Source organism: Melospiza melodia, chromosome 12, assembly GCF_035770615.1.
Source record: "Melospiza melodia melodia isolate bMelMel2 chromosome 12, bMelMel2.pri, whole genome shotgun sequence".
Taxonomy (NCBI): Eukaryota; Metazoa; Chordata; class Aves; order Passeriformes; family Passerellidae; genus Melospiza; species Melospiza melodia.
The window spans coordinates 9087949-9114843 of record NC_086205.1 but is presented as its reverse complement, the minus strand read 5'-3'; the positions used below and the strand labels follow the sequence as shown (position 1 = coordinate 9114843).

Sequence of the window (26895 nt, the reverse complement as noted above, 5' to 3'; positions counted from 1 at the left end):
GCTTTGATGGAAGGTGATGTAGGAAAGCTCCAGGGCTTCCTAACAGAATTTTATAATTGCTTCTGTTTGTGCTTGATTTACTATAGTTTAAAAAAGGAGGTAGAGCCAAATTGTCACCATGTCCTTGTATCCAGGCTGCTTTCTCAGGATTTCTTTTGCAGGAGAGATGCAGGTATGGGGGCTCACTGGGGGTGCTGTGAAAGTCTCTTCTTTCTCAGTTGGGACCTGAGCTCACTGTTGTCTTTCACTGGGGTTTTATTCTGTGGAAGGAGTCCCAAACTTAGAACTGACTTCATTGAGATGTTGAACTTCAGTAACTTCTGTGTAGGGTAAAGGTCAGCTCCTCAGCTTCCTTCTGCAATAATAATTTTCATTGACTACTCATTTTCTCAGGATGTAGACATTTAATAATATTGGTTTTTATTGGTTAGGAATCATTGAAACTGAAAGACCATATTTTACTTGCAGACTGTTATATTTAATGTCACTTCTTGCTTGTCTGAAGTGGCTCTATCTGGTGCCTTTAAACAATTACACATTAAATATCAAAATAAAACCAGAACTTCATGCACAGTTGGCAAATTAGTTCTTCTTGTAAATCTTGTCAAGCTGTATTTAGATGGAAATTAGATTTTTCTTTAGTTTAATGTACTCCTAAAATATTTTTAAACACTCATGCTGTGTTCATATACTAGCATGCACTGCATTTTATTTATAGCTAATTAATTAAACTGATTGCTTTTGGGTTGCAATGTTCTGAAACATTGTTACAGCTGACAAACATCACCCAACTGATTTTCTCAAGTTGTAGGAAGAAAATCAGTCTTGCTGCTTTTCCAGTCTCTAGGTTGTTTCATAACTTAAAGCTGAATGATTACAGGTGCAACTGATGAAACAACATTTTTATTTCTTTAAGAAGCAATAATAGATTGAAAAAGCTGGTTTAGCACTTCAGGATGCAATATTCCCAAGCACTTAGCTAGGAGCTCTGCAGTATTTTATTGTTGGCAGCCTGTGTTATTCCTTCTTGCAGGTTTTTTTCCATGTAAATTACTTTATTGCACTATAATACATGTCAGCATAAATAGCAGATTTTAAACCTATGCATTAAATTGATTGTAATGAAGGTCATTTTGTTAAATGATTTGGAATTTAGTTTGAATCTAAACTAAGATTTAATATACAGGATAGATAAAAGCCCAAATCAAAAACCCAGCCAACATCAAATGCATCTTAAGGGCTCTGCTTTATGGAGCTCCAGGTTTGTGTTTTGTCTCTCCACAGAGTTGCTGTTCTGGCTGAGACACTCGCTGGTGCTGAGGTGTTGTGGGTGCAGGTGCCAGCTCTGAGTTTTTCTTGGGAGGCTGCTGGCAGCTGGCTCATACCCTGAGCTGGGAGTTGGAAAGGCTGGATCTCCCTCTGGATCATGGTCCTGTCACAGGTCAGGCCTGGAGTCACCAGGGCTGTTTTGTACTTCTGGAGCTCTCATCTCCCTGTAACTGCGCTGTTACTGCTGTTCCCTTTTCCCTCCTGCACAGAGGAAATGGGAGCAGGGTGCCTGACATTTGGAAATAAACTGGGGGTTAGTTTTGGACTCAGTTCCTGAGGTTTCTTTGTTGCCTCCTTTTTTTTATACAAGATAGTGATCTTTGCTGCTTTTTTTCCTTGGATGTATCTCATGATGTCTTGGATCTGAGATTGGGCAAGCTTGAGCTTGTTGGAGGTAATGTTCTCAAATGAGGGAGTTGCCCTCAGTTTTTCCAAGGTTTGTGATTCACCAAGGACCTGGTAGCCCAGGACAGCATATGGTAGTTCCTTGCTTCTTAGGGAACCAGCTTCCTGATCAGGAAAATCTCTATAAAATATCATATGCAATTACATAATTATTTTTCATAGTACTCAAAAAAGTCTACTACTATGCAGCATTTGAATGTGGCATTTTAAGGGTGTTCTGCTTTCCATATCCACAGCTTCCTGTGTATTGAATAGGTCACTTCTGTAGGGGGCACTTGGAAGAGAGAAGTGTGGCAGGAGCTTGGCAGTGCACACAGACATGGGGACCTTTGAGCACTGTCTGACAGGTTCTGGTCATGTTTCCAGTCTCAGGGTTTTTGGCTTGCCTGCAAGTTGAAGTTGGTCAAATGTACATGTGTTGGATCTGTGAGAAATCTCAAGTTTGTGCCATTTCTTACCTGTCTGACATAGCTTTTCTGAGGAACTTTATGAAAGTGGGATGGAGAAATTAATCTGAATAATTTACAGATCAGGACTGTGCCCTCTCTTACCCTCTCCACTTGAGTGTTGTGGAACTTGGCCATGCTCCTGCCACTTGTGAAAGGGTCTCTGAATGAAATTCTAATAGGAAATACTAATTAAATGATTATAAGGTTAACAAACCATTCTGTTGGGGGTTGGAGCAGGGGTCATAAAAGTTGGTTAGTGTTGTTTTCAGTTTTGTTTGTTATTTTGGATTTTTTACACAAAATACAATGTAAAATCACAAGCACACAGTATTAAAACATCACCAAAATCTGTTTGGTAATTTCCAGAGTGTTTGGTTGGTGCCTCCCCTTTAGCTGCCTGAGATGCCCTTGCAGGTTGTGGGTAGGGTGCAGTTTTTGATGGCTCTGGTGCCTCAGGGCAGCAGGGAGAGGCAGCTTCTTCTGAAGTCCTGGAGTGGCCCGAGCACTTTGGTGCCTGAACTTGACACATCTGTTGGTGCAGGTTCCATTATTCCTCTGAGACATCTGACCCTTGCTTCTGCCACTGTTTGGACTGACTCTTGCATTTCACAAACTTTTAAAAATTATCTTTAATGTGAAGGGTTCAGCATAGAAACCACTGAAGTACTGTTTCTGATTTTAGTGACAACTTCAACTCCATTTGTGGAATTTTCAGGGGTTTCCAGCTTAGCCTGTCTGCTGACCTTGCTCTTTCTCCTCTCCCTCCTGCCTGATGGTGTGAAGTTACCCACCTTAGGGGGACACAACAGGAAGGTGCAGCATTTCCTCTGATGCTGGGCTGGGAGTTGCTGTTCAGTGCTGGCTCCTTGCAGGGGGTTCCTGACTCTGCTGGCTTCAGGTGTGCACAGAGCTGCAGCTGAGCTGCTTTTAGTGATGATCCCGTGCAGGAGCTCTGAGATCACAGCTAGACTTGGAGCTAGCCTGGAATTCCTCAAGTACTCTTATGCATGCATGTGGAGAAATTCAGGCAGAACAGGCAATTACCTTCTGCTAATTGAGCTTTATGGAGGTCCTGTTTGTGCCAGTAAGGAGTTGCCTGCCTTGGCTAAGAAGTCTGACAACTGTAGTGGAGGGAGTTGTTAAACTTGGGGCTCTTGGGACTGCTGCTTGGTGCAGTGAAATCTGATTTTTCAGTGCACACCAAAGGAATGAATAGTGTTCCTGCTGGCCAGGGCAGATCTCACAGGACAGGGCTGCTCTATGTTCCTTAAAAATTGCAGATACCAGCTGGGAGAGGTAGAAAGGCAAGAAAATGTGCTCACTTGAAGCAACTACTAACACTCCCAAATTGTTTGAATAAATTATATGTGTAGTGATTAGCTTATCAGTTTTGGTTTGGTTTTTTGGTGGTAAAGAATTACCTGAAGTTGATCTCTCTTTATTCTGTGCTCTTAAAGGCCCCAACAGGTAGAAAGCTTCCTAGAATTGAATCATCTTGATTTTCAGAAACCAGTTCTAAGCTGCAAGCTTGCTTTCAGATTCTCTGGATGTTCATGTATGCTCAATGTGCTCATTTGAAGAGAAAGAAGAGCAGGTGTTGGTGGTTTTTAGGATGCAGTAGCAATTTTCTGAATAAGATTACAAATCACATGTTTTCATAGGAATTCTTAGTGTGTGCAACCAGTGTCCACTTCCCAAAGTGCTTCCCATGTTCTGGTACCTCTCTGGTATGAATGCCTGTCATGTGTATAACCTTGCAGTGACTCTCAGGTGGGAAAATACTCTGGTTTCCATTTAATCCCTGAGATTTTGATGCACAGATGTTTAGGTGTCCTGCTGAAATACATGAAAGGAAGCCTGGGGTGAAGAGAGTAAAGCCTGGTCTCTGGAGACTGCTGATTGATCCTGGTTCCTTTTTCTTAGCTTGCCTTTGCCTGCACCCAGTAGACTATTCAGTTAATACTTTAAATTCCCAATATTTGACTTCCCAACCAGTAGTGGGGTTTTGAAATTGTTTTAGAAGTCTAGTGACAATGTGGGCACAAAGAACCAGAATATCTAGTTTTTGTCAGTAATAAGACTTCTTGGTGTATGGTGTGCATGTGAGATAGTTTGGGTTTTTGCTTGCAGGAGTTGGGATGTAGTGGAATCTCAGAGCTCTGGGGTATTTTCCTGTGGGCTGAGGGAACTGTGCCCTGAAGCACTGCCCAGTCTGTAGCTGCAGCATGGACATGTGGAAAACTGCTTGATAAGCCTCATGGAAATAGTAAATTCTATAGATAAGCCCTCAGTACCTCAGCATAATTTACCAGGGTTTGTTTTTCTTTCTGGATTTACAGAGATATGAAAAATGCTGTAATTGGAAACAACAAACAAAAAGCCAACTTGATTGTTTTGGGAGCAGTTCCAAGGTATGTCCTTTGCTACTCTCCTTTTCACTGATTCACAACAGGTCTGGAATAATGATCCTTCGATCACAGGCACTTTTTTGTTTTAACTTTGATTGTAGTTGACTGAATACTTTCTTTAATGTAACTGAGAGAGACTTGAAATATCTGTTAAACTCATGTATTACAGAACAGGCTGTTGAGTAATGCTTTTCATTTAGAATTTCATAGAATTCTCTAAAGTAGTCTTGGTGTTTTTATTGAACATTATCAGCTCAGGAATAAAACCTATTTTTTTGACATTGATATTAATGATGGATGAAAGTGGTTGTATCTTAATCCTGTTCTTCAGCCAACTGCCTGTGAGTTCATAACTGAAAATGTGTAAGGTTATGTTTAAGATTTAATTTAAAATATTGAAAAACATCTGAGATAATTTGCTTGTCTGCTCCACTTGCTGCAGAGAATTAAAACCCATTGATCATACTTTATTGTACCTTGCTGCTTCAGCTGATGTTAACATTTTCTGGACCCTGATTCCACTAGTACAAATTGAACAGGTGACTTTAGCTCCTAGACTGCTCACTACAGCTTTCATTTCATCCCTCTTCTCCTCCAGCTTTCTTCCAGCCTCAGTTTGCAGCAGTGGAGAATGAAAACCTTGAGCACTGCAGTCCTTGTGCTGGCAGTGTGGCACCCACCTGTATCTTTTTGCTTAAATGGCAGCCAGGTCCCAAACTATTCTGCCTGAGCTGCTGTTGCCTTGTGAAAAATGCTTTTTATTTGCAGAGAGGATCTTCTCACTGACACTGAGTTTGTGCCAAGGCTGGCCCTTGAAATTCTCTAGGGATTAGCAGGGGGGCCACCCCTGTACCAAACCTGCTGGATTATCTTCCCTTTTGACCAGATACAAACAGGTGAAGAGAAGACTTCACAGGAGGTGAGAAGATGAAAATGGGCATTTGTTGAAGATGATGAGAAATTTAAGGAATTTCTATCAGCAACAGGTCTTGGAGTTTTTGCAAGTCCTGCTGATTCACTTTCCCAATCTAGAATCTTCCTGTTCTTACATTTTGTAGGACTTCTATTCCCTCAGTTGTCCTGCTTTTTGCTGCTGCTTTTGTGCCCAGTAAGGAAAATTCAAAAGTGCTTTTTTTCTTCATTGTTGTTAATGCCTTCTGGCTTCCCAGGTAAATTATACAGTTAATCTACAACTGCAGAGAAATGACTGGCCCTGGGGAATGTTAAAAAGTGAGCTATCACACTTGTCCTCTCTTCAGGACAAGTTATTCTCAAATGACTGGAAGTTTCTTCAGTGATCCTCAGAAAAGGCTCTTCAGACTGGAGGACTAGCTGAAATACACTGAGAGTGATCCTCCCTGGCTGTAGCCTGACATCATCTACCCCCAAGTGCCTTTCTGAAGGCTTTACAATTTCCTCAAGGTGTTGCAGAGAGACTTGAGTAGATTATAGACTGTTTGGATTAGAGAACTCCTCTGGTGTTCTCTGTCAAGGAGGTGGGAATCCTTCGGCTCTTTTGATGTGGTTTCTAATCAGTGAAGCTGGTGGAGTGCAGGGGCCTGGGGAATTCCAGTCTGCAAAGCCAAGCCTCTCCCTCAGTGAGTAGAGGAATAACTAACATGACATTCTTTGGTTTAAGTCTTTAGGAACAATTTTCTTTTCACAGAGTTCAGTTTCAGGCTCCCACAGGAAGTTGATTGTCTTCTCTAATGGGAATTGTTAGAATTCTACTGCAGCTTTATCCTGTCATTCAGCTTGTTTTTTACTCATTTCTTGCTTCTCTCTCCTTCCCCAAATATTCCTCTCTCAGGCTTTCAGAAAATATTCTTTAGACCCAAGGAACCCCTTCAGACCTGTCACTCAGTGGAAAAGAATACAGTATCTTCAAATATTGGAACAGACTCATATGGGGTTTGGAAACAAGTCTAGAAGTATTTTTTGTTTGAAATCAGGCCAAGTACTACTAGACTATATGAAATAACCCTATTATTTTAAAATACTGCAAAGAAATGCAAACTCCTGTGAGGATCTTCCTACAAAGGAAGCAATTGCTGTGGAAGAATGGTGGATCCCTGTCATTTCTGGGCCAGTGACCTCCAGAGTCTGTGAGCTGGCTCTTCAGTGGTGTCATCTTTGGAAAGGGACATGTATCAATACCTTAAATGAATTTTTTGGGGGCCCTTTAAAGTTCAGTCTGACCTGTGGTCATCTCTGCACTGCTTATTCTGAAGAGGGTGCTAGAGAAAACAAAGTTGATTAAAGAAAGCTTGCAGAGTTGCCATGTCTGGAATTTAAAACTTGGAGGTGTTCAACCTGTCCAGATGTGTGCACAGACTTGGCCCTGGATGTTCAGAATGGAAATAGCCAGCTTGTGTGTGGATTTTGTTTCCCAAGAAGTGATTTTCTGTATCTCTTCCCAGAATCATAGAATTTCCATTCTCATGGAATGCTGGCCTTGGGCCCCTGACAATGCTGCAGAAATGTTACTTTTTGAAATTCTTGCATTTTAGTAGTATTCCTAGAAAATAGAATTTTTAAAGTTTAGAGGGGAAAAGTTATTTTAAGGCCAAGTTCTTTAAGTGGCAGAGTAACTTAAAGCTAAGACACGACAGCATTGGCAAAAACAGTTTCCTACTTGTCCTGTCCTTCAGCTTTTTTTTCTTTCTGCCCCACATTATTGCTAGCAGAGACCAAGAAATCCACAGTAATTGTTGGTATGCCCCTTTACTGAGCAGTTTTATAAGAACAAATCCTGCAGTTTGTGTGTCTGTCACCACATCAGACTCCTCCCTGGAGTCCAAGTTTAATATTTAATGCTTTCTCTCAGTTCCTCTTACAGCCTAAATCTCAGGGAAATGATGGAATCGTCAGTTCAAATATAAATTGTTCTTTTCTAAGTCATCTTAACAGGGCTTCTGAGCTAAGTGCTGTTCATGCAGTAGCAGTCTGTAGTGCTGCTGGCTCCCGACCCTCTGAACTGTAAATGGCTCACAGAGGTGGAATTGGAAAAGGAGAGCCTTGAGTGAAATGAGCAGGAGGAATTCCTGATCAGTCAGTGTTCCAGGTCTGAGGAGCAGCTCTTTGTACCCAGAGGGATGCAGCATTGCTGGGTTGTCATTGAAAGGACAGCAGGGCCTTTCAGTCCTGGGATCATTCCCTTCCTTCTTTCCTGTGGGGATGGCAGAGCATAGGGAAAGCAATATTAAATTCCAGTGAGAAGATCAGAGCTGTCTTCCTGTTTGTTGTAGTTAGCTGTTGAAGTTCTTCTGTGTGTGATTTTGACAAAAACCCTTACCTGAATGAAGTTACTGCTGATCTAATTATTGCTGAGAGTTCAGCATTTAAAGTCCAATCCACTTCATTAAGAGCTTCAGTTATTCCTTTGCTCCAAAATTAATAAGTTTTTAAATCAAATCTTAGTCCCAACCACCCAGGGCCTTTAACAGAATCACTGAATCATTCTTAACACTTACTGAAAATGATTTTCTAACTTCCAGATGATTGTTCCCCTATCACATAAAGTCAATTATTTGGCATTGTAAGGTGGTAGTGCACTTCTTCCCAAAGCTTTCTCTAGGTAGGTGCCCTCAAAGAATTTTGTGTAGCTAATTTTAATCTTTCCCTGGCATTTATCAATGATTCTGTTTAACTGTTGAGTTTTTAAATTTTTAAAATTTCTTTGGAGTACATTTTAAAGGCCATATAGAACAGCTGAAGGACTCTTCCATTACATCACTTGAATTTTGAGTTTTGCACAGCAGACTGTTAGGTTGCCTATGGAAGTGAAAATTAGTAAGAATTTATTGGGATTTTGAATTGTTTCTAGGCCTGTAAACACACCAAGATGACATTTTATGTTTCAATTTGTTGTTAAACATATTCAAATTCCTTCAGGCAGTGTTCTTTTAGAGTTTGCCAAAAGAATAAAAGATTGCTGCTTTGGTAACTGTGTAACCTGGTAAAACAGATGAGAAAGGAAATCTTTAGGTGGCTCTGGCCCTGGCAGTGCAGGTGAAGTGCCAGGTTGGTGTAACAGAGCTCCTCTCACAGAACCACCCTTGGTGCTTCTGACCATGTCCTGCCTCCACTTCTTGTGTTGTGTTTGCACTGAGACCTGCCTCAGCTCAATCATCACACAAAACTGGCTCACAAAAAGCAGGTCTTGTTCTGTGGAGTTAAAAACAAGACAGATGAGCAGAGAATGGGGAGAGCAGGACTTGCCCTACAGCAGTGGAGAAATGTGCCTTGCAATGCTGAGGGGCTGCTGGGGTGGCAGTGCTGTGGATCTCCATCATGGGAGCTGGAAAATTGACCAGGACAGCCACTTCAAATGGTTCCATGTTTGATCCTGCCTCAGAGCAAGGCCTGAGGATGTGTCAGAGCTCCTCCTGCCTCCAGTGCTCCTCTGTGCCCAGCTGGTTGCCCTGGGGCCTGCAGGAGCTGAGGGCTGGGCTGTCAGTAATGTGCTGTTATCAGGTCTGAACATCCTCTGGGACCTTCCTTGTCCCTGGCCTGTTCCCAGCCTGCTTCCAGGAACTCCCTGCACTTGGACTCAGTACTGTGAGGTCTGTCATGCACATTAGGGAGTGTTTAGTCCAGACTTCTTGGATGTCCTTAAGAGGTCAGGACACAATTGTTTCCTGATGCCTTGTTTTGGTTTTTGCGGAGTTTGCATTGGGATTTTCTGCCATGCACCCCTCAGTGCAGGGATCTGACCAGGTGTGGTTTCCTGCCTTAGGGGAAGGAGCTTCACCTGCCTTGCTTTGCTCCAGGGTGGTGAAAGAGTGGGGAGCAGATGCTCTCCTGTGCTTGTTCTTTGCTTTTCTTCAAATCAAGTCAGGAGTCAGGACCTGATTGCATTATTACATGTCTCTTAATGAGGAATAACTCTCCCCACAAGGATGATGTGTATAACTGGAGCAAGGTATTCTTCTAACACAGCTGTGGAGTACAGGTGAGTCAAGGCAAACATGTGCAATCAGCAGAATTGTGTGAGAGCTGTTGTTTAGAAGTTATAGAGCCCCATATCTCTGAAGTGCCTGTTCTGATAGCAAAAAGAAGGATGTTAATACAAGATGTATTTCCAATGCCACCTTTTCTTTTGTGTGTTTTCATTAGAATTTTAAGTTTCAAGTTTAAAAATATCATGTGGAAGGTAGCTTTGTGATACCTCGTGTTACTTCTTCTTAAGGAACTGGAAGAGTCAAATCTGTACAAAATCACTCAAAAATTGGTTCTTGATGTTCTCTTCATGTGCTGATGCAGGATATTGGCTGGTGATACCAAACTCAGTGAGACTGTAGTGTAATCTTTTTATATGCAATGGAGAATTTCAAACTGCAGGTGAATGGGAAGTAAAACCAGCTTGATTTTTGGTATAAGGTCACTTGATATCCTCAGACAAAAACATTTTACACTTAGTTTGTCTTAATGAACAGTAATTGTTCAGATGGTGGTCATAAGCTGGCTGATATTGTAAATCAGACAGGAATTTCTGGAAGATTTAGAATGAAGTTTGAATGTGTTTTGTCAAAGTCAATGGAATGAACAGTCCAATGGTGAACATAGGAATAAGGCATCAGTCTTGAGCAAAGTGATAAGATGGTTGAAGCAAGACCAGGTGAAGATGTTGGTTTGTGTAATGCCTATTAACACACTTTTTGTGGGACAAAAGGCTTTTATAGTCTCAAAAATAGTCTTAAACTGAACCAGTGTAATTCACTGTGGAAGTTAAAAAGTGAGTGCTGTTGGTGTGAATTTATCTCTGTTTGCTTCCAGGGGCTGTGTGTTCCTATTCTGATATAAATGGCTGCAAAGAAGGGATGTATTTCTTTTGCTGAGTGGGTCATGGAATGGGCTTAGGGGGAAACACTGGAATAAGTTCAGCTCAGACTGGAGGTCTGACAGTGGTGGTGCACTGGGATGGAGGGTTTGGATCTGGTAACCAAGAGGAGAGGCTGTGCTGCAGCCACCTCAGTGGCCTTCACTTGGAAGGGAGGGGATGTGTGAGCACCTCGAGGGAGCTGAGACACCAGGGTAGGAACCAGGACAGGAACCCATGGAATGCTGGGGGACTATTCCTGCTGTAAACAGGGCTCCAGGGGAGGAGCCAGGGCTGTTTCCAAGTGAAGCATCATTAAAGAGGAAGGGGAGGGAGAACTTGATGGGAGTCATGAAAAATGTGGAGTTGCAAATCCATACCTCTTGCAGCTCAGTAGATATTGGAACTCTCCAAAGTTGGATTTAGTTACATGAAGGGTCAGACTGGCTGCAGGTTTTGTGGTGTATATAGAACAGCTCATGGAATATTAATGTTAGTGAGGATGTCTGAGCATTAGGATAAATTACTAGAGCTGCAAGCTGAGACTTTTTTACTCCCAAGGGAAAAGCTCTCTGTGCAGCCAGCTTCCCTACTTATACACTGCATACTGCTCAACTTGGCTCTTTTAAAAAACTGTGCTCTGTGGGAAATATTTCAGAAAGAGTTATCTTTGCTTTGTAGGGCTTTTTAGGGAGTAGAGTTAGCCCAGGTCTCTTGGATCCAGCCTCTGGAGATTTGGAATTGCCATTGGTTCCAGAGGAGAAACTGGCATTCACTCCAGGATAAATTTCTGTGACAAGCAGTCATAAAAATCACTCATTTTTGAGTGTACTTGTGCAAGAATCTAAAGCTATTTAGTTTGTCACTTTAGATATTATACAGAAATTGTACTGAAGGATTTTAAAATTATGCTTGTTCTGTCTTTGGGAAGCTGTGTGGAAAGGGATTACTTCTTGTTATGTCTGAAAAGTAGTGCTTTTTAGCACTAAAAAGAAGAGATTGAAAAAAAAGTTGATGTTCCTGCCTTGTTTGAGCTGTTTTCAATCCATTAATTCCATTCACTATTTGGAGCTGACTCTCACTGGGACTTGCAGCATGTTCAGAGGTCACCTCCATGCATGCAGTGACTTTTTATTCCATGTTCTGTCAGGCAGCAGGGGTAACTCACCTCAGCAGTGCTTTCATCTGTGTGTTCATCACAGGCTTTGCCAGGGGAGAGCTTTTGGGCCTTCTTGCAATGGACTGGAGTACAAGCATCTCCCAAGGTAGAATAAGATACAATAATCCCACAAATAGTGTATTCATCTCCTTTGCAAGGGGCTGGTGATGAATGTTCAGCTAAGCATGACTCAATTAAAGCTCTTAGTTATTCATATACTTTGATAAAAGATGTCTTAGGCTTCATAGCACTCACTGTTATCCTGGGCTCTTCCTCCACGTGCCTGCCTGTGGGGTTTGAGGAAGTGCTGAGTCTCATCTCCTTGCCAGGTGTTTCAGGAACTTGAGACATTTTTGTGACAACTTGTGAGTGGGCTGCAATGTGAAAAAGGGCATTTCTGTTCTTTGTAACTGTGAGGTTGGTGCTCAGACTGGATTGGGAGGTTTGAACCATGCACATGTGTGTTATGGTGTGGAACTCTGGTGCATCACACCCAATGTCATCATCAAGGGAAAGAGGAAGCTGAGCTGAGTCTCTTCCTTGCTAAGCCACTGGAGTTCTCTTTTGTTCAGCAGCTGCTTCCTTTGGAAGTTTTCTACTTTAAAATAATCCATGGTTTTCCCAGGTGTGATCATGCCTCAGCTGACCCCATTTCTGTTTCTTGGCATGGTTGTTCATGGAGTCCATTGGAGTGTCCCTCTGGATGGATTTCCTGTCCTTCCTCATTTCCTGGATATCATTCCTGACACCTGAGAAAAAAAGCTTTGATCATTTAATTGCCCTTAGAAGGACAGAAGTTGTATTTTATATAAATGTAAGTGGAAATTTTCTGAAGAAGCCTTATAGAAGTTTGAAAAAAATACTAATCTAAATCGAAATATCTAATCTAAATCTAAATACTGCATTTTAAACCAGTGGAAAATGCTTGTGAAGATGTTGTAAGATCCTTCCATCAGGTTTATTTAATTTCCTGTTTGTTGTAATGAACTTCACTGCAGGACCACAGGCTGAAGAGTGTCAACAAGAACATTAGTACCTTTAGAGAACCTTTTCTGTGTATTTGTGCTTTTGTTTTCCCCTGAAGCACACAAAAGTGTGTTGTGGTGGTTCTAGCACAGCCTTGTTCCAGTGTTTCTGCTGCTTTGGAATCCAGAGGCTGGCTGATAAGGGACAAGGCTGCAGATCAGGGATCCAGGTTATGCAGGGACACTGTGTTCTTAGGACTTGTGAACTATGAAAAAATATCTTAATCTTGTTTTTCAGTTTCCAAAATCCAAATGATAATCTTCCCTTCTGTCCCCTGCATATAAATGCCATTTTTCTTCTTTTTTATCCTGATTATGTTTATGTATAGGAGGAATGCATTACATCTTTGCTGCATTTGTCTTGGATAGAGCCTGGAAACAACAAACCAGTCCAGGATGTTCCCCTGGACAACAGAAGGATGTAAATCTTTGTCTTTAATGCTTGACAGTACTTTATTAAAGAATTTCTATCTTTAGTGACTATATGGATTCTCCTCACTTTAAACTTTTGGTAATTTTATAGTTTGTCATGGGAGTACCTAATTTTCAGTGTTACTTGGTGTCAGTTCTGTCTTTTAAAGACAGAAATAGAAAATATTACAATATACATGTCTAGCTCTGTGGAACACCTGATCTGAACCTCAGACTTATTTTAAAGATGTAGAAAAGGATATTATTAGTATTTCAGAAACTTATTGTATGCAAAATGGGAACTTAAATTTTGATCTTCACTAATTATAAACTTTAGGTAAGGCTTTCTATTTTAAGCATGTTAGACTTGAGATTGTAGTTGATGTGTTTAATTTTTGCTCTTTAAGAGAAGCAGAACTGTAACATTTGTCCCACTTGTGGGGTGTTAGTGGGAAAGAAAATAGCAATTACTTTCCTTGGAAGAGAAAAGCCTTCAGAATTTAATGTGCTTTTGAATTTTTTAAAAATCCTTTTGGGGAAAAAAGTCTTTTTAGGACATGATATTGAGGGGTTGGAGCGTGTCCAGGGAAGGGAACGGAGCTGGGGAAGGGGCTGGAGCACCAGGAGAGGCTGAGGGAGCTGGAAAGGGGCTCAGCCTGGAGCAAAGGAGGCTCAGGGGAAACCTTGTGGCTCTGCACAACTCCTGACAGGAGGGGACAGCTGGGGGTGGTCGGGCTCTGCTCCCAGGGAACAGGGACAGGAGGAGAGGGAATGGCCTCAGGCTGTGCCAGGAAGGTTCAGGTTGGGAAAATTCCTCCTGGAAGAGCTTGCCCAGCCCTGGCACAGCTGCCTGGGGCACTGGTGGTGGAGTCCCCATCCCTGCAGGGATTTAAAAGTTGTGTGGATGTGGCATCTGGGGACATGGGGCAGTGGTGGCCTTGGCAGTGCTGGGTTAATGGTTGGACTTGATGATCTGAGAGGACTTTTCCAGCTTGAATGATTCTGTGGTTCTGTGACTGAACATTTCTGCATACAAACAACAGGTTATTTGTTGAAGACCTTGATAATGAGAGAAGGCCATTGGTGTGGTCTGTACAGGGAAGACACAGAGCAGGTCTGCATGACTTTCTAGTGAAAATGGAAGGAAATACTCTTGCATTGCTGAATTTCTAAATTGGCCTCTAGGTTATTGAAAGCTATTTTTTAAAAGGTTATTGCTACTGTCATGTTTTAATTAGTAATTAGATCAATATTTACTAACACATACAGCAGAGGAGTCAGCCAGGGTTACAACAGTAGATGAGATTGTGCTTTCCACACAGGAGCTCAATATTCTCTTCTTTTCCAGGATGAATTTTAGCCAGGATCTCTCAGTGTATTTGTACATCACCACAGAAGCTTTTGTTTCTTGTCATTACCTGGTCTAGAGAACAGAGAAAAAAAAATCATGTGTCTGTAAAGAAGTAATAGTAGTGCAAAGTTATCTGATTCCACTGGATTGAGGGAGTGCTGTTTTTCCTTAGTGATGATTTTGCATACCACTGATGATGTATTTTGCTTCTTGATACTGTAGAAAGAATCCAGATGGATTGGGACCCAAATGACACTATTGGCAAGATGTGCTTTAGGCTTGCAGTGATCCTGTTTAGCTCCAATACAGCTGCCTTTCTGCACATACAACTTTCCTGGGCTTGCTTTCTTTGTCATCATTTCTCAGTGTTCTAAACTCAGATTACCCTCAGCCCACCCCATGCTTGTGCTTGGTGATGGAGTTACTTTGCAGTTGTGACCCAGAAGAAATCACTGCCACAGATAACCATCCCCACAATGGTGTTAAGGTTCCCTTTCCCATCAGCCTCAAACTGCAAACTCATTTCCTTTAACTGAAATTTGGGATCTCCCTGTTATCCTGAAAGGCCCATCCTGGATGTCAGTACTGTGACATACATTTTTAAGAAAGAGATTGTAGCAATTGATTTTTTACTTGGTTTTTTTTACACCAAGCAAAGGTTGTGTAGGAACACACAGTGTGAGAAGGTTGTGGATGAAGTGTTACTCTACTCTTTTACTCAGTCTTCATCTTTCTATTAAGGTTTTCATCCTCTTTACATAGCAAGATTCAGATTATTTTCTTTTAGACTGAAATTTTCTCTTCCATATGAATTTTCCTCTAAAAATGCTTGTGTTTGCAGGTTGCTGTATTTACTCCAGCAAGAGACCTCAAGCACGGAGCTGAGAACAGAATGTGCAGTGGTCCTGGGCAGCCTTGCCATGGGGACAGAGAACAATGTCAAATCCCTCCTAGACTGCCATATTATCCCAGCCTTATTGCAAGGTACTCCTCCCATAATGGATCTGTGTCAGTAAATGTTGCTAAAGTACTGAAATGAACAGAGATGCTGACACTGAATGCTTGATGTGCCCATTTTTACAGGATTGCTCTCGCCAGATTTGAAGTTTATTGAAGCTTGCCTGCGATGTCTCCGCACCATTTTCATCAGCCCTGTAACTCCAGAGGATCTGCTGTACACAGTAAGTTGTAAGCAGATTATTATGTCTTTTTAAAGGCTATGGAGAGGGTGGGAGTGAAAAATCTTGTTGTCTGGAGTAGTAATAAGGCCTTGATTGAGCCAACAGCATTAGCACTTCTCACCTGCCTTTAAGGCATTTGGCATCTCTAACATTTATGGCTGGTTTGATATCAGCTGGTCACCAGGGTAGCCCACTGATGAAGAGAATACCTACATGTCCAGACTTGGGTGCAATCTTAAGGAGGAAAAACTGTCTCTAAATGGTATTTAGAGGTCCTGTTATCAGAGCTAAACTGGCAACAGTTACTTTCTGAAAGTTAGTTTTATCCAGCACTGTCCTCCCTCTCCGGCTGGGAGAGGGCTTGCTCTGTGTTTGTACTTCCAGTGGAAGAGCTTCACCTCTAAAATGTTCCTGCTCTTAGTTGGCATATGTGTGAATTGCATTTAAGTGACAGGAGGATAGAAAATGTGCCTCTCCACTTGCTGTAGTCCTGAGTTTGTCCTGGAGATGTGCCAGCAGGGCTGTTGGTGACTGGGCAGAGCCCTCTCTGAAGGCTCTGCTGTCTCTGGGGTTTGCCCAAACCCAGGCACTGCCTCTTACTGGGAAGGAGGGGCAAGGAGAGTTCAGCAGCTTCCCTTGTCCTGGTGTAAGGTGAGCCATGGAATGAAAGCTGTAGTGGTCCAGCAGTCTCTTCCTGCTTGGAAAATGGAGCATTGCCTCAGTCTGGGGGAGGTCACAGGGCAGCTCCAGCTTCTCAGGGTAACTGGGCACCCACAATGAGAGCCACTCTGGTCCCACTCACTGGGAGCTCTTCTTTGCTGAGGAAGTCTTGATGCTTACAGAGAAGGGCACAGCTGGCCTCTCATGTCTTACTTTCCCTACAGTTTGACTGTTAATAGTCAGCAGATTTTCTTCATTGTCTTTTGTCTCTTTGTAATGCACTGCTGCAATAACTGTTTTGTTCTCTATTCATTTTTCCAATGAATTTTTACATTTTCATTCCAGATACAGGTAGGAAACTTGTTATTTTCTATGGACTCAGTCTTACCATACACCTGTTCTGAATTTCATCTGCCAATTAGTCCATATCAGCAAGTCAGCTTGCATTTAGTGTGTATAGACAATCAGCCAGCTTTGTCCTCCACCGTTCACTGCCTTTTTTCCAGGTGTTTGGTGATTGTTTAGCATGGAAAATCTCAATGCATATTGTATGTGTGAACACCAAAGGCACCTCTCCAGAGTGATCCAAGGGCTTCTTCCTCTTTGTGTCTTTCTTTGTCTTCACTCCATGCTCCCAGATTCCCCCAAATCAGCCTCTAAGAGTTGATAAGTGCAGAGGCATCTGCTTCCTGCCCTCAGCATCCAGAGAGGAGTTTAAGATGACTCCATTAACAATCCATATCTCTTCCTGGGCATCAGTGCTCAATAGGGACTTTTAATTGCTCTCTGTCTGGAGGATTTGATGTGTTGAAGGGAGAGGAAGGGGTAGAGAAATGGACAGAAATGGGAAGGAACCAGCATTAGCATGGAAATAACCACTGCCATGGGAACAATATGTCTGAGGCCTGGATTTGGTGTTTCATGCTTTGCTTTCTCAGCTGCACTGCAATGACATCAACTGCTCCCCCAGTCCTTCTTCAGGCAAATGGGATGTCCTGGAATTAACCATAACTACAGGAAATGATCATTTAGTGAGGGGTCCTTGCTCCTTAGTTCCCCTGTAAAACCCATTTTCCCATTTCCCATTCTAGTTAGACACCTCAAAGTTAAGTATTTTATGATTATACTTAAAGTCCTATTTCTGCAAATCCTTTTTTTCCCTTCTCTTGTGGGAATACCCAAAGCCATGCTTTGAAAAGAGCTGAATACAGATCCTTTGATAAGATGCTTTTCTGATCTCTTGGAAGGTACAACCCAGCCCACACTGCTGCAAGCTGTGTTTCACAAGGCAGCAATTGAGACATTGGCTTTGCAATTAAAGGAGTAATTATGGGCCTAATGAACACTTCATGGTAGACATTCCAACAGTGAGAACAAGAAGAAGAATTCCAAGTTCCCATTTAGCCACCCTGCTCCCTCTTTGTTTCTGGTCCCAGCAGCTCCAGGAGACTGTCACCATCTCTGTGCAGCTGCAGCACTTGAAGGTCTCTCAAGTTCTGCCCTTTTCAGGTCCTGTTTTGAAAGGTAGGAGACCAAGTTTGTCAATGGCTTTTCATTCCAGGCCAGCAGTTCTGGAGAAAGCTTCTGGAAAGTTGGATCTTGAGTTGTGTGTAACATGGAAACTCTCCCAGAATTTTTCATGATTTGACTGCAGAGAGGATGCTCTCTCTAACCTTAGGCAGGACTGTTTCCAAGACAAGGTGCTGGGAGTTAGCTTAACATCTGCAAGAGTGTTGCAGTCATTCTAGAGGTTTCAGAAGACCTATCAGTTAAAATCCAGGATATACAAGTGCTTTAAAGAATGCAGCTTAAAACATTCCTTTCTGTTTGTAACAGGTGCACATCACCCACAGTAATGGGAGTATTTCTCCCAGCAGGAGTGCTGGGTGTCAGAACTGCACCTTTCCTCTTAAGCCTTTCCTTATGGACAGAAGCCTGAAGGATAAACTGCTGCCAGTGTTGTGTGATTAATTCTGTTCAGTTCCAAGGATAAAATAGTTCTTCAGAGTTGGAAACATTTGGGCAGTTTCCTGTAGAAACTTTGGGTTTATACTGAGAAAATGTGCAGATCCATCCATTGAGCTGGATGAACACTGAATTCTCAGAAAGAGCAGGTTTTTAGGGTCTGATGCTGAGCTGTGACACCAAATTATGTCCAGACCTGCTGTGCCAGAGGAATCCTTGTTAATGGAGGCTTCCTGCACAGGCAGCATGCAGGCTTTGGTGCTGAGACCCATGTAGTGACTGTGCTGCACTTGGAAATGAGGGATGACATGCAGTTCAGGGGGAGAGATCTGTTGAGGTGCAGACATATGTTCAGACTTCTTTAAATTCCATGATGATTGTGCATGCAAACCAGCCAGTTCACCATAGCTGGGTGTGTTTTGGCTTGCTGAGTAGATGGAAGCACTAAAGCAAATCCAGTTTGACCAAGTTCCTGTTACTTCAACTCCTGATACCTTATTGATAACAAAGGAATGGCAGAAGTGTTTCCAGCCCCTGAAAGCATTCTGCATATTTCCTGACAGATGTTCTCAGTTGTGATTCTATTTTCCATCCTCAGTGGGACCCAGATACAATTCCAGTGGGAGCTTGTTGTCTGTGGCTGCTGTGCTGGCCTTGCAGGAGGAGGTGCATTCCCTGCTGGGAGTCCTGTCCTTACAGGAGTTTGGAGAGTGAAGGCACTGCAGCAGGATGAGACTGTCCTGTAGAGAGAGTGAGGAATCAGTTTGAGAAGTCTCAGTCTTTAAGAATGATGAGTGAAAGGCATTCCTGCTTCCTGGGCAGGTTTGGGATGAAAAACCTGACGTCACCTGGTATTGGCCAGGCTTGGTAAAGGGAGGAGGCACACCTGAGAGGATCAGGATATCTTAGAGTGATTAATAACCAGGTGTTTAATGAGCAATGAGCCTGCACTGCCAAGTGTGCACGTGCTCCACCACAGCTCAGTGATCCACAGTTCCTAAGGCAGGAATCTGGGTCAGCCTCTCATGCCTTATTCCTTCTTTCCTTCTGGCTGTTTGTGGTGGCTGAGCCAGGAGCAAGGCTGAATGTTTTCCAGTCCAAAATGCTTCCTAAAAATGAGAGTTGTAAAAGAAGCAATTCTAGCTTATAGAGCTTGAATTCAAGTTATTTGGGTGGATAGAAGCATTTAAATGCTCTGACTTGGGGAATAGCATAGCAACCCTCAATTAAAAATAAGTGTTTTAAGAATAGGTCTTTACAAATTTTGTGTTAAAAAGGAATATGAAGAAATTAAGCATTTGGATCCAAGCAGGGAGGTATAACTGTTAATTCTTTCTGAATTCTGTTTGTATGGACAATAATTTTGTTACAATATATATGATATAGAGGTATTTGTCCTAAATTGCCTGGAGCTGCTTTGTTAGCAGACAACATTTTAATGCATTTGTTAATCTCATTGTTTTAACTGTAGCTAATGAGTGTAGACTCAATCTCACTAGGGTTTCTAGGAAGAGCCTTTGTTACTTAGATACCATTAGTGAATAAAAGTGAAATTATGTAGCCTCACATTGACACCTAATCACTGTGTGCATTTAGTTGGAAGTCACTTATGTCCACACATCCCTTAGTTCTTTCTAGGTTCTTCTCTGATCAACATGCCAAAATTATTTTACAAGTTGGATATTTTAGCAAAATTGTAGAGTAGAATTAACAATTTTCTTAAAAACACATTAATGAAGCCATCTTGGAACTTTCCAAGAGTTTTTAACCTTTTCATACTCACAACACTTCAGATTTGATGGAACATAATGAGAAAGTGTATAAAAAATGTCTATAAAGAATTGCTTCTTAAATGTATAGTCCAAAATACCTAATAATACACATTTTTGTGTATTGGCAGAATTTCAGGGGACTGTCACTGTGTTGTTTACAAGGATTCATTAACTCTTATATCATATGTACAGTGATATTGTTGGGGTGACAGTGGCACCACAAGTACCCTGCCACATTGTTTGGTGGCAGAACAGCCCTGTCTTATAAATGCTAAATGGTTTTCATCATCCAATATGGAAACCTTCCCCTCCAGGGGTTTACCACTGGACCACAGTGCCACCCTGGTCAGTAAAACACAAAACACCATGTGCCATTTCATTCCCATTTCTGTAGCTCTATTGTAGAGCTTGCCAACAGTTTGAGGTTCAATTTCTGTCCACTTAGATCTTTACCAAAAATCTCCAATCTATAAACTGCAGCTGGAATACTCCTGTGATCAATACTCCTGTGATCAATACTCCTGTGATCAATACTCCTGTGATCAATACTCCTGTGATCAATACTCCTGTGATCCATACTCCTGTGATCAATGCTGTTGGACTTTTAGATGAAATGGACCATTGCACAAGGATGTCACTGGTGAGGATCCAGTGAAATAAGTGTTGGTTCCTTCCCTGGTGTTAGATACAGATGGAGAGATGTTACACATTCATCTGTGTGGATTAAAAGAGTTTACTGAATAATTATTTTATTCAAAGATGTGCTGCTTTAATAGTTGCAGTTTGTTTCCTTTGAAATAATTCATGTTTCATAGCTAGGGATTTCCCTGCAGGAGATTGCAGGTTTTGCTTCTTACAGTTTGAATCTCCTTTTTAAAAACAATTCTGCTTGTGAATCCTGTCTTTCTTCTGTCTCCCTTTCCTCCTGGCTTCTCGATGGTTGTGTCTCAGGGGAACTTTGTAACTGAGCAGCCTCTTAGCACTCAATGTTGTGTTGAACCTGATGGGGCTTGATGCCTTCAGCTGCTGAAGATCTGCAGAAAAGGACAAGAATCTGTTTTAATGGGTCAAATGCAGTAAGAGACAGAGGAATCCTGGATGTGTTGTCAGTTGGTGTTGCTTTCACTCAGGGAGGTTGGGAACAGGCAGCCCAGAGAGGGTGAGGGTCTCCATCACTGTAGGTATTCCAGCCTGGAGTGCTGTGCCCTGTGCTCTGGGATGGCCCTGCTGGAGCAGGGGGGTGGGACCAGGTGGCTGTTGGGCTTTTCCATCCTGACCCATTCTGGGATTCAATGTCCCCTATTGCACTGCAAGCAAACCAGTCCCTTGCTGGCCTTTGGGTTCTGTGTAAAGACAGATCAGATGGAGCTGCTGTTGGCCAAACCCTGAAAATGTTGCTTGAAATAGGTAGTCCCTTGATCTTCCTATGCACATAAACATGAAATGACCATGGATATATGGCTGGTGTAACTGGGGGAAAGTAATTTGTAAGTAACTTTCTCTCTGTAGAATGCTGAGATGCCAAATGAGGCTGTTGCATGTTGATCCTTTCCAGTTAGTGAGAAACAAGCTGAGTTTATGCTCAGTGTGTTTCTTGGCTCTCTTGTCCTATTGTTTTCTGTAGAGAATAGGAGGGCTGGATTGTCAGCAGCAAAACTTCCTAAAATAAGTATGATAATTGTGTATATACATAAGTAAAAGATATTAAATAAATACTGCAAAGCTTTGTATAATCTCAAATATTTTTGCAAATAGGGGAAACTGGCACATGTTTATTTTGACAATATTAAAAAGTGGTGGGAAATTTCCCAGGTAGTTGGAAAGTAAAACTTCTCATAACCAGGGTGTCTGTGTGAAGATACAGTCCCTGAACAGTCAGGCTGGTGCTGCTTTCAGTGCTCTCACTGGAGCTGAGGTGCAGGAAGGTTTTGCTCTAATTTCAGTTCACCTCTCTCAAATCAGAGGGTTCTAATTCATCATCGTGCAGGTAAAACAGAGTCTGATTTAGGTTTTTTGGGCCAATATAGCACATGTGTTTTGGAAAGGAAGGCTCATTCAATCTTTCCCTTTGCTCAGCTCAGCTCCCTTTATCTCATGGAAGTAATTTAGTTTATCCCTTTCCAAACTAAAATACCCATTGTTTCTTTTAATATCACCATAGTTCCTGCCACTAAAATGTGCTGGCAAAAGTAACTGAAAGCTTTTGAACATTATGGTTTTGGACCTTACCACAGAGATAAATAACTGGATGTCTTTGAAGAAGAGAACTTGCCACAGAATCATGGAAAAGTTTGGGTTGCAAGGGACTTTAAAGATCATCTCATTACAACCCCCTGCCTTGGCTTAGGGAACCTCCCACTGAAGTGTAAAGGTTTTCTTTTGCTGATTTATTTGGGATTCTCTGTCACCAGTGTCACACACACTGGCAGTGTCTATAGTGTGTGTTTGACTGCCAGACAAAGGACATGATGAGTCAGTTCCAGGGGACTGTGCCCTGTCCAGGATGGGCACATTTTAGTGTTCCCTCCCTGCTCCCTTGGACTCAGCTGGGACAAGAGCTGGGTCAGCCACACTGGTGGGAAGACAGCACTAAGGCAGCTCCTGGACTAATCCCTGTCAGTGACCATGTTTGATTTTGGTATGTTCCCCCCACCATTCTTTTATTGGTTTTGTCCCAAATATTGTGGAGGCAAATTGCAGAAGTCTTATTCCTGTTATTCCTATTTTTTCCAATTGCACTGACCTTTGATTTATTTTCTGTGGGGATTTGGCTCAGAGCTGTCACTCGTGCCTTCAGCTTTTAATGAACTGCTTTTAATGATCTTGCTCTGTATCCATAAAAGTTTTGGTGGCAGGAAGAACACTGAGTGCAGAATCAGGAGTGCTCCTTTAAGCAACAAACTGCAAAGAAGCTGTGCTGAAATCCAGTGTTAACACTCTCTTCTTTTCTCCTTGTTTGCAGGATGCTACAGTTATCTCCCACCTCATGGCACTGCTCAGTAGGTCTCGATACACACAAGAATACATATGTCAGATCTTCTCCCACTGCTGCAAAGTAAGAAAGACAATTCATGTTCTCCATGCAACTTGTGTTTCTGGCCTGCAAGAACTGTGTGTGTGCTGCCTTTTGTGGCAGGAATTTTGAGCCAGTCATGACTGAGCTAGTACTGCTCTGCATTTGGTACAGATTTATTTGGGTTGATATATGCTGCTCTGCAGTACAAGAAAAGATGCAATTATGGGGGGTTTATAGGCTTTGGCTGCTAAACAAAGCCAGCAGTCTGGGCAAGCATCAGTCTTCACTTTAAACACTATAAATCTTGGAACACTTCTGGTTTTCCTCTCAAGGTCTGAGGATAGTGTGAGCATCTCTTTGCAGAGGTTGTGCAGCTGCTTTCACCTGTTTTAAACACAGGGACTGTTCTCTAAGAGGTGCTGTTGGTTGAGAGGAAAAGAAATGCTGTTCTCAGCTGAGCTGTATCACCTACAGGTTCATCTAGATACATGTTCATTCCTGCTATGTAATGCAATTCTGTTGATATGAGAAAACTGATTTAAAACCAGCTGCAACCCCACCCCAAACATAGTTTTGTCTTTCCCTTCCCCCATTCAAAGTTTCCCCACAGCACTGATTTTTATTGTTGCAGTTTTTTGGGAGTTACTGTACCAGTGAGTTATACAATAACTGTATCAAAATAATTCAGGGTAGGAAATGAGCTTTTTACAGCATCTTCCCCTTTTAGTAACAGTTTAAAGAATCACAGATTGTGTACTAACAAATGAGAAAGTTCCTAAGTTTATGAGTTTATAAGTATTTACCTTGAAACAATATCTTTCTACCTTATCACTTACAATGAGTCCTCTGGAACTGTGAATTGTTCCTTTGTTAAGTATCTGTGTTCTTCTGCCTTGACTGTTACTTATGTACACTCATCCCTTTGCATTCCCTCTGCTATGTGAAACTGAGAATTGAAAATTGTCCATTTAGTGGGATATAAAGACATAACTCTGCTAATATTTAGGGAACTCTTTAAAGAAAACATGAGGACAAAACCCTACACTGGACCATGGAAGTTCACATATATACCTAATAGTGGAAAAAATTTGGTATTTATGGAATGAAAATGGAGCAGTGGGGCACCTCCTGTTTAAGTGGCCCTTGAAAGTCTCCTGAACAGGCTGAGGAGTTTGAACAGGTGAAAAATGAGGCCATGTTGGCCTACAAGAAAAATAACCCAGGGCTAATTATGGGATGGTAAAAGAGTTGGTTTATACAATCAGGGGTTGGCTCTGGGAATATAAACTCTGTTGGCTTAGAGAGAACAGAAAACAATTATTGTCATCTTTTCCAAAGGAGTTATTTCCTTGCAGCTCCAGCAATTCCTGCTGGCTTGCATTTTTGAAATGTTGTTTACAGTGCAAATGCACAGTCACTTCACAAGTGAGGAAGGTCTTCTGAACTCACCATTCCATTTTGAGTGCCTCCTCCAACCCCAAATCTCTCTCAAATTTTAGAATGAATGTCTGGAAAAAATCAGGTTTTTGGAAAGAAGTTATTGGCTGTGTAAACAGAGAGAAACCAGGCTGCACAAGAAAGACAGGGTAATGGGTAGGAGTGTGAGGAAATTGTTGCATTTGCAGAATAAACAGCTGCATAACAAAGAAAAATATTTGAGGTTGAGTAAACAGATCATCACAAATGTTAAATTGATCAAGAACTCATTCTCTTGCCCAAGCAAATGCAGCTGTTCAGCAAAAATCTGAAATGTCCCCTTCCTTCTGTTTTGTTTAGTTTTGGGGTTTCAGGTTTATAATGTCAGTTGATTGTATTTTCAGACAGAGCAAAATGCACCTAATACAATGAAGACACATTTGCAGGGGATTTTCTCACTTCAATGAAGAGGCAAAGTACATTATTATAATAAAAAAAAAATATATACTGAATATACTGAATATATATATATATATATATATATACCTTTCTTACTTTTTCTCCTGAAGCAATAAGTTACTATAAATAAACCTTTGTATGTAGGTAAGGCTTAGCATATGTTCTAAGAAGCACTGATGCTTTTATTTCTCTTTTTCCTCATCATAGTAGATGTATTAATTGAACTAACAGTGACTTATCACAGCTCCTGCCCTCCCTGTCCCTGCACTCCCTGTCCCTGTCAACTCACATCTGTAGCCATTTCTTTCTCTGCCTTTCCAGCATTTTTGTTGGTTTTTTAGGTTTCTGCCTTGTCCTCTTCCCTTTCCCTGGAAAAGCTCAGACCAGTTCTCTAGAGCTAGGAAATCCATCATTTGGGTTCCTAGCATATTGCTGCTGCTTTCTGCTTTTGCTGCTTCTCCCTGCACATTCAGAGTTAAAATCAATGGGGGGGAGCCTTGCCCTGGAGAAGAGCCATGCTGAGCAAGGGAAGTGTTGATTTACAGGGGAGCAGATGCAGTTCTTAACATACAGAGCCAGGATTCTATCAACATAGAAGCAAATGAGTAAACTGAAATCAGGCTGATGTACCTGGGATGTGAAAATGGAAGTCAAAATTAACTTTTTAAGAGTCTCTCTGTCTCAGTTCATTTGTTTTTAGGGCAAGTGGTGTGAGCAGGTAGAATTTATTGTTTTAGGAAGGGTCCAGGATAAAGCCTGTAATCAAGGCAGCTTCCTCCAGGCCTTCTTTTGTTGGGTGACCTTAGGCTGCTGCTGGATCCCTGCTCAAGGGACAAAGGTACTTAGGTACCTGCTTGCCATTGTGGAATGAATTGTTACGTTGTGTTACCCTAATGTTTCCTTGAAAATTGGCATTTCATGATGGACAATTGTGCAAGAAGTGATGTTTATTCCTGAAATATGTCAGTCATTTGTATTTGGAGAATAAGGTCACTGTCAGAGGAGTGGAACTCTGTCACTGTACCCAAGGTGGAACCAAACCAGGCAGCCTTGCTGTTAAACTGGGGCCTGAACTGCTTGGAAATGCTTCATCATATTCTCAAGTTTTCACCTTTATATTTGCAGCTGTCCCTCTTTATGGATTAGTGCTTCCCTGGTTGTGCTGGTTGGTGCAAACACAATATGTACAGACATAATATTTCCACTTGTGCAACTCAGATACACCCAGGTGTCACCTCTGTACAGGCACCTGTCCTGCTTGCACAGAATCTGCCACCTGCATCCCATGGAGGAGTCACTAATACTTGGGAATTACTAAATCTAGTGCAGTATGATTTCTTCTACTTTAAACTCACTCATTTTTTTCACATATTTCAATATCTGTTCTTCAGCTCCACCACTGGCATAGCTGCGGCTTTAACTCATTGCCTCAGCCACTTCTGTGTGCCAATGTAAGTGGTTTTCCTCCTTCAACCATGCTGTTTTAATTGCATTTTTTGGTAGAAAGCTCTTGGTGGCAGTAGCAGCTGAAGCATCTCTTAAAGCACCAGATATGTTACATCTGAAAGTAATTTTATGCTTTTTTCTTAGAGGTAAGAGATACTCTAAAAATGTTCTTTTGACTGTGAGAGGAATCTGATTTCAGCTGTATCTCAGATTTGAAGATAATGTGTCATTGATGCCTGCCAGGGTGTAAGAGGTGCCATTAACTCAGCCAGGTTTGAACTAGAGATTAAGGAGTGGAGAGACTCTCTTCACTTGCAGATTAGTCAAGGAAATGCATGGAGGGATGATAAATGCTGTGGCATCCTGTAAGCTGAATTTAAATGTGCATAGCCTGTGCTTAATGCAGAGATGACCAGAGCTATGAACCTACTTTTAAAGAGAGGTTTGCAAGTCACAGATCAGCTTTGGCAAGAGACTGCTGAGGGCTGCAAGTGTTGAGATTTCATGTTGTTTTTTCAATTTTATCAAGCCTTGTCGTGCTACAGAAGTTCTTAGACCTTTCTCTTGCAAAATTTATTATTTATGTTCAATTCCAAAGGCTGTTTTGGAAACAATACTGACA

General features: G+C 41.8%; 1 protein-coding gene across 5 annotated transcripts in view; it reads left to right on the top strand.

The window, feature by feature from the left end:
• ARMC8 (armadillo repeat containing 8) overlaps positions 1 to 26895 on the top strand; it is a 62766-nt gene that overhangs the window by 10530 nt on the left and 25341 nt on the right. For 2 of the 5 annotated variants that reach the window (XM_063166692.1, XM_063166695.1), the window contains exons 3-7: positions 4523 to 4594; positions 15200 to 15342; positions 15442 to 15539; positions 22899 to 22991; positions 26219 to 26278. In XM_063166692.1, coding sequence (XP_063022762.1) covers positions 4523 to 4594; positions 15200 to 15342; positions 15442 to 15539; positions 22899 to 22991; positions 26219 to 26278 — 466 coding nt within the window. The remainder of the gene's footprint in view (positions 1 to 4522; positions 4595 to 15199; positions 15343 to 15441; positions 15540 to 22898; positions 22992 to 26218; positions 26279 to 26895) is intronic. The other 3 variants (XM_063166694.1, XM_063166696.1, XM_063166693.1) reach the window with 2 other exon arrangements.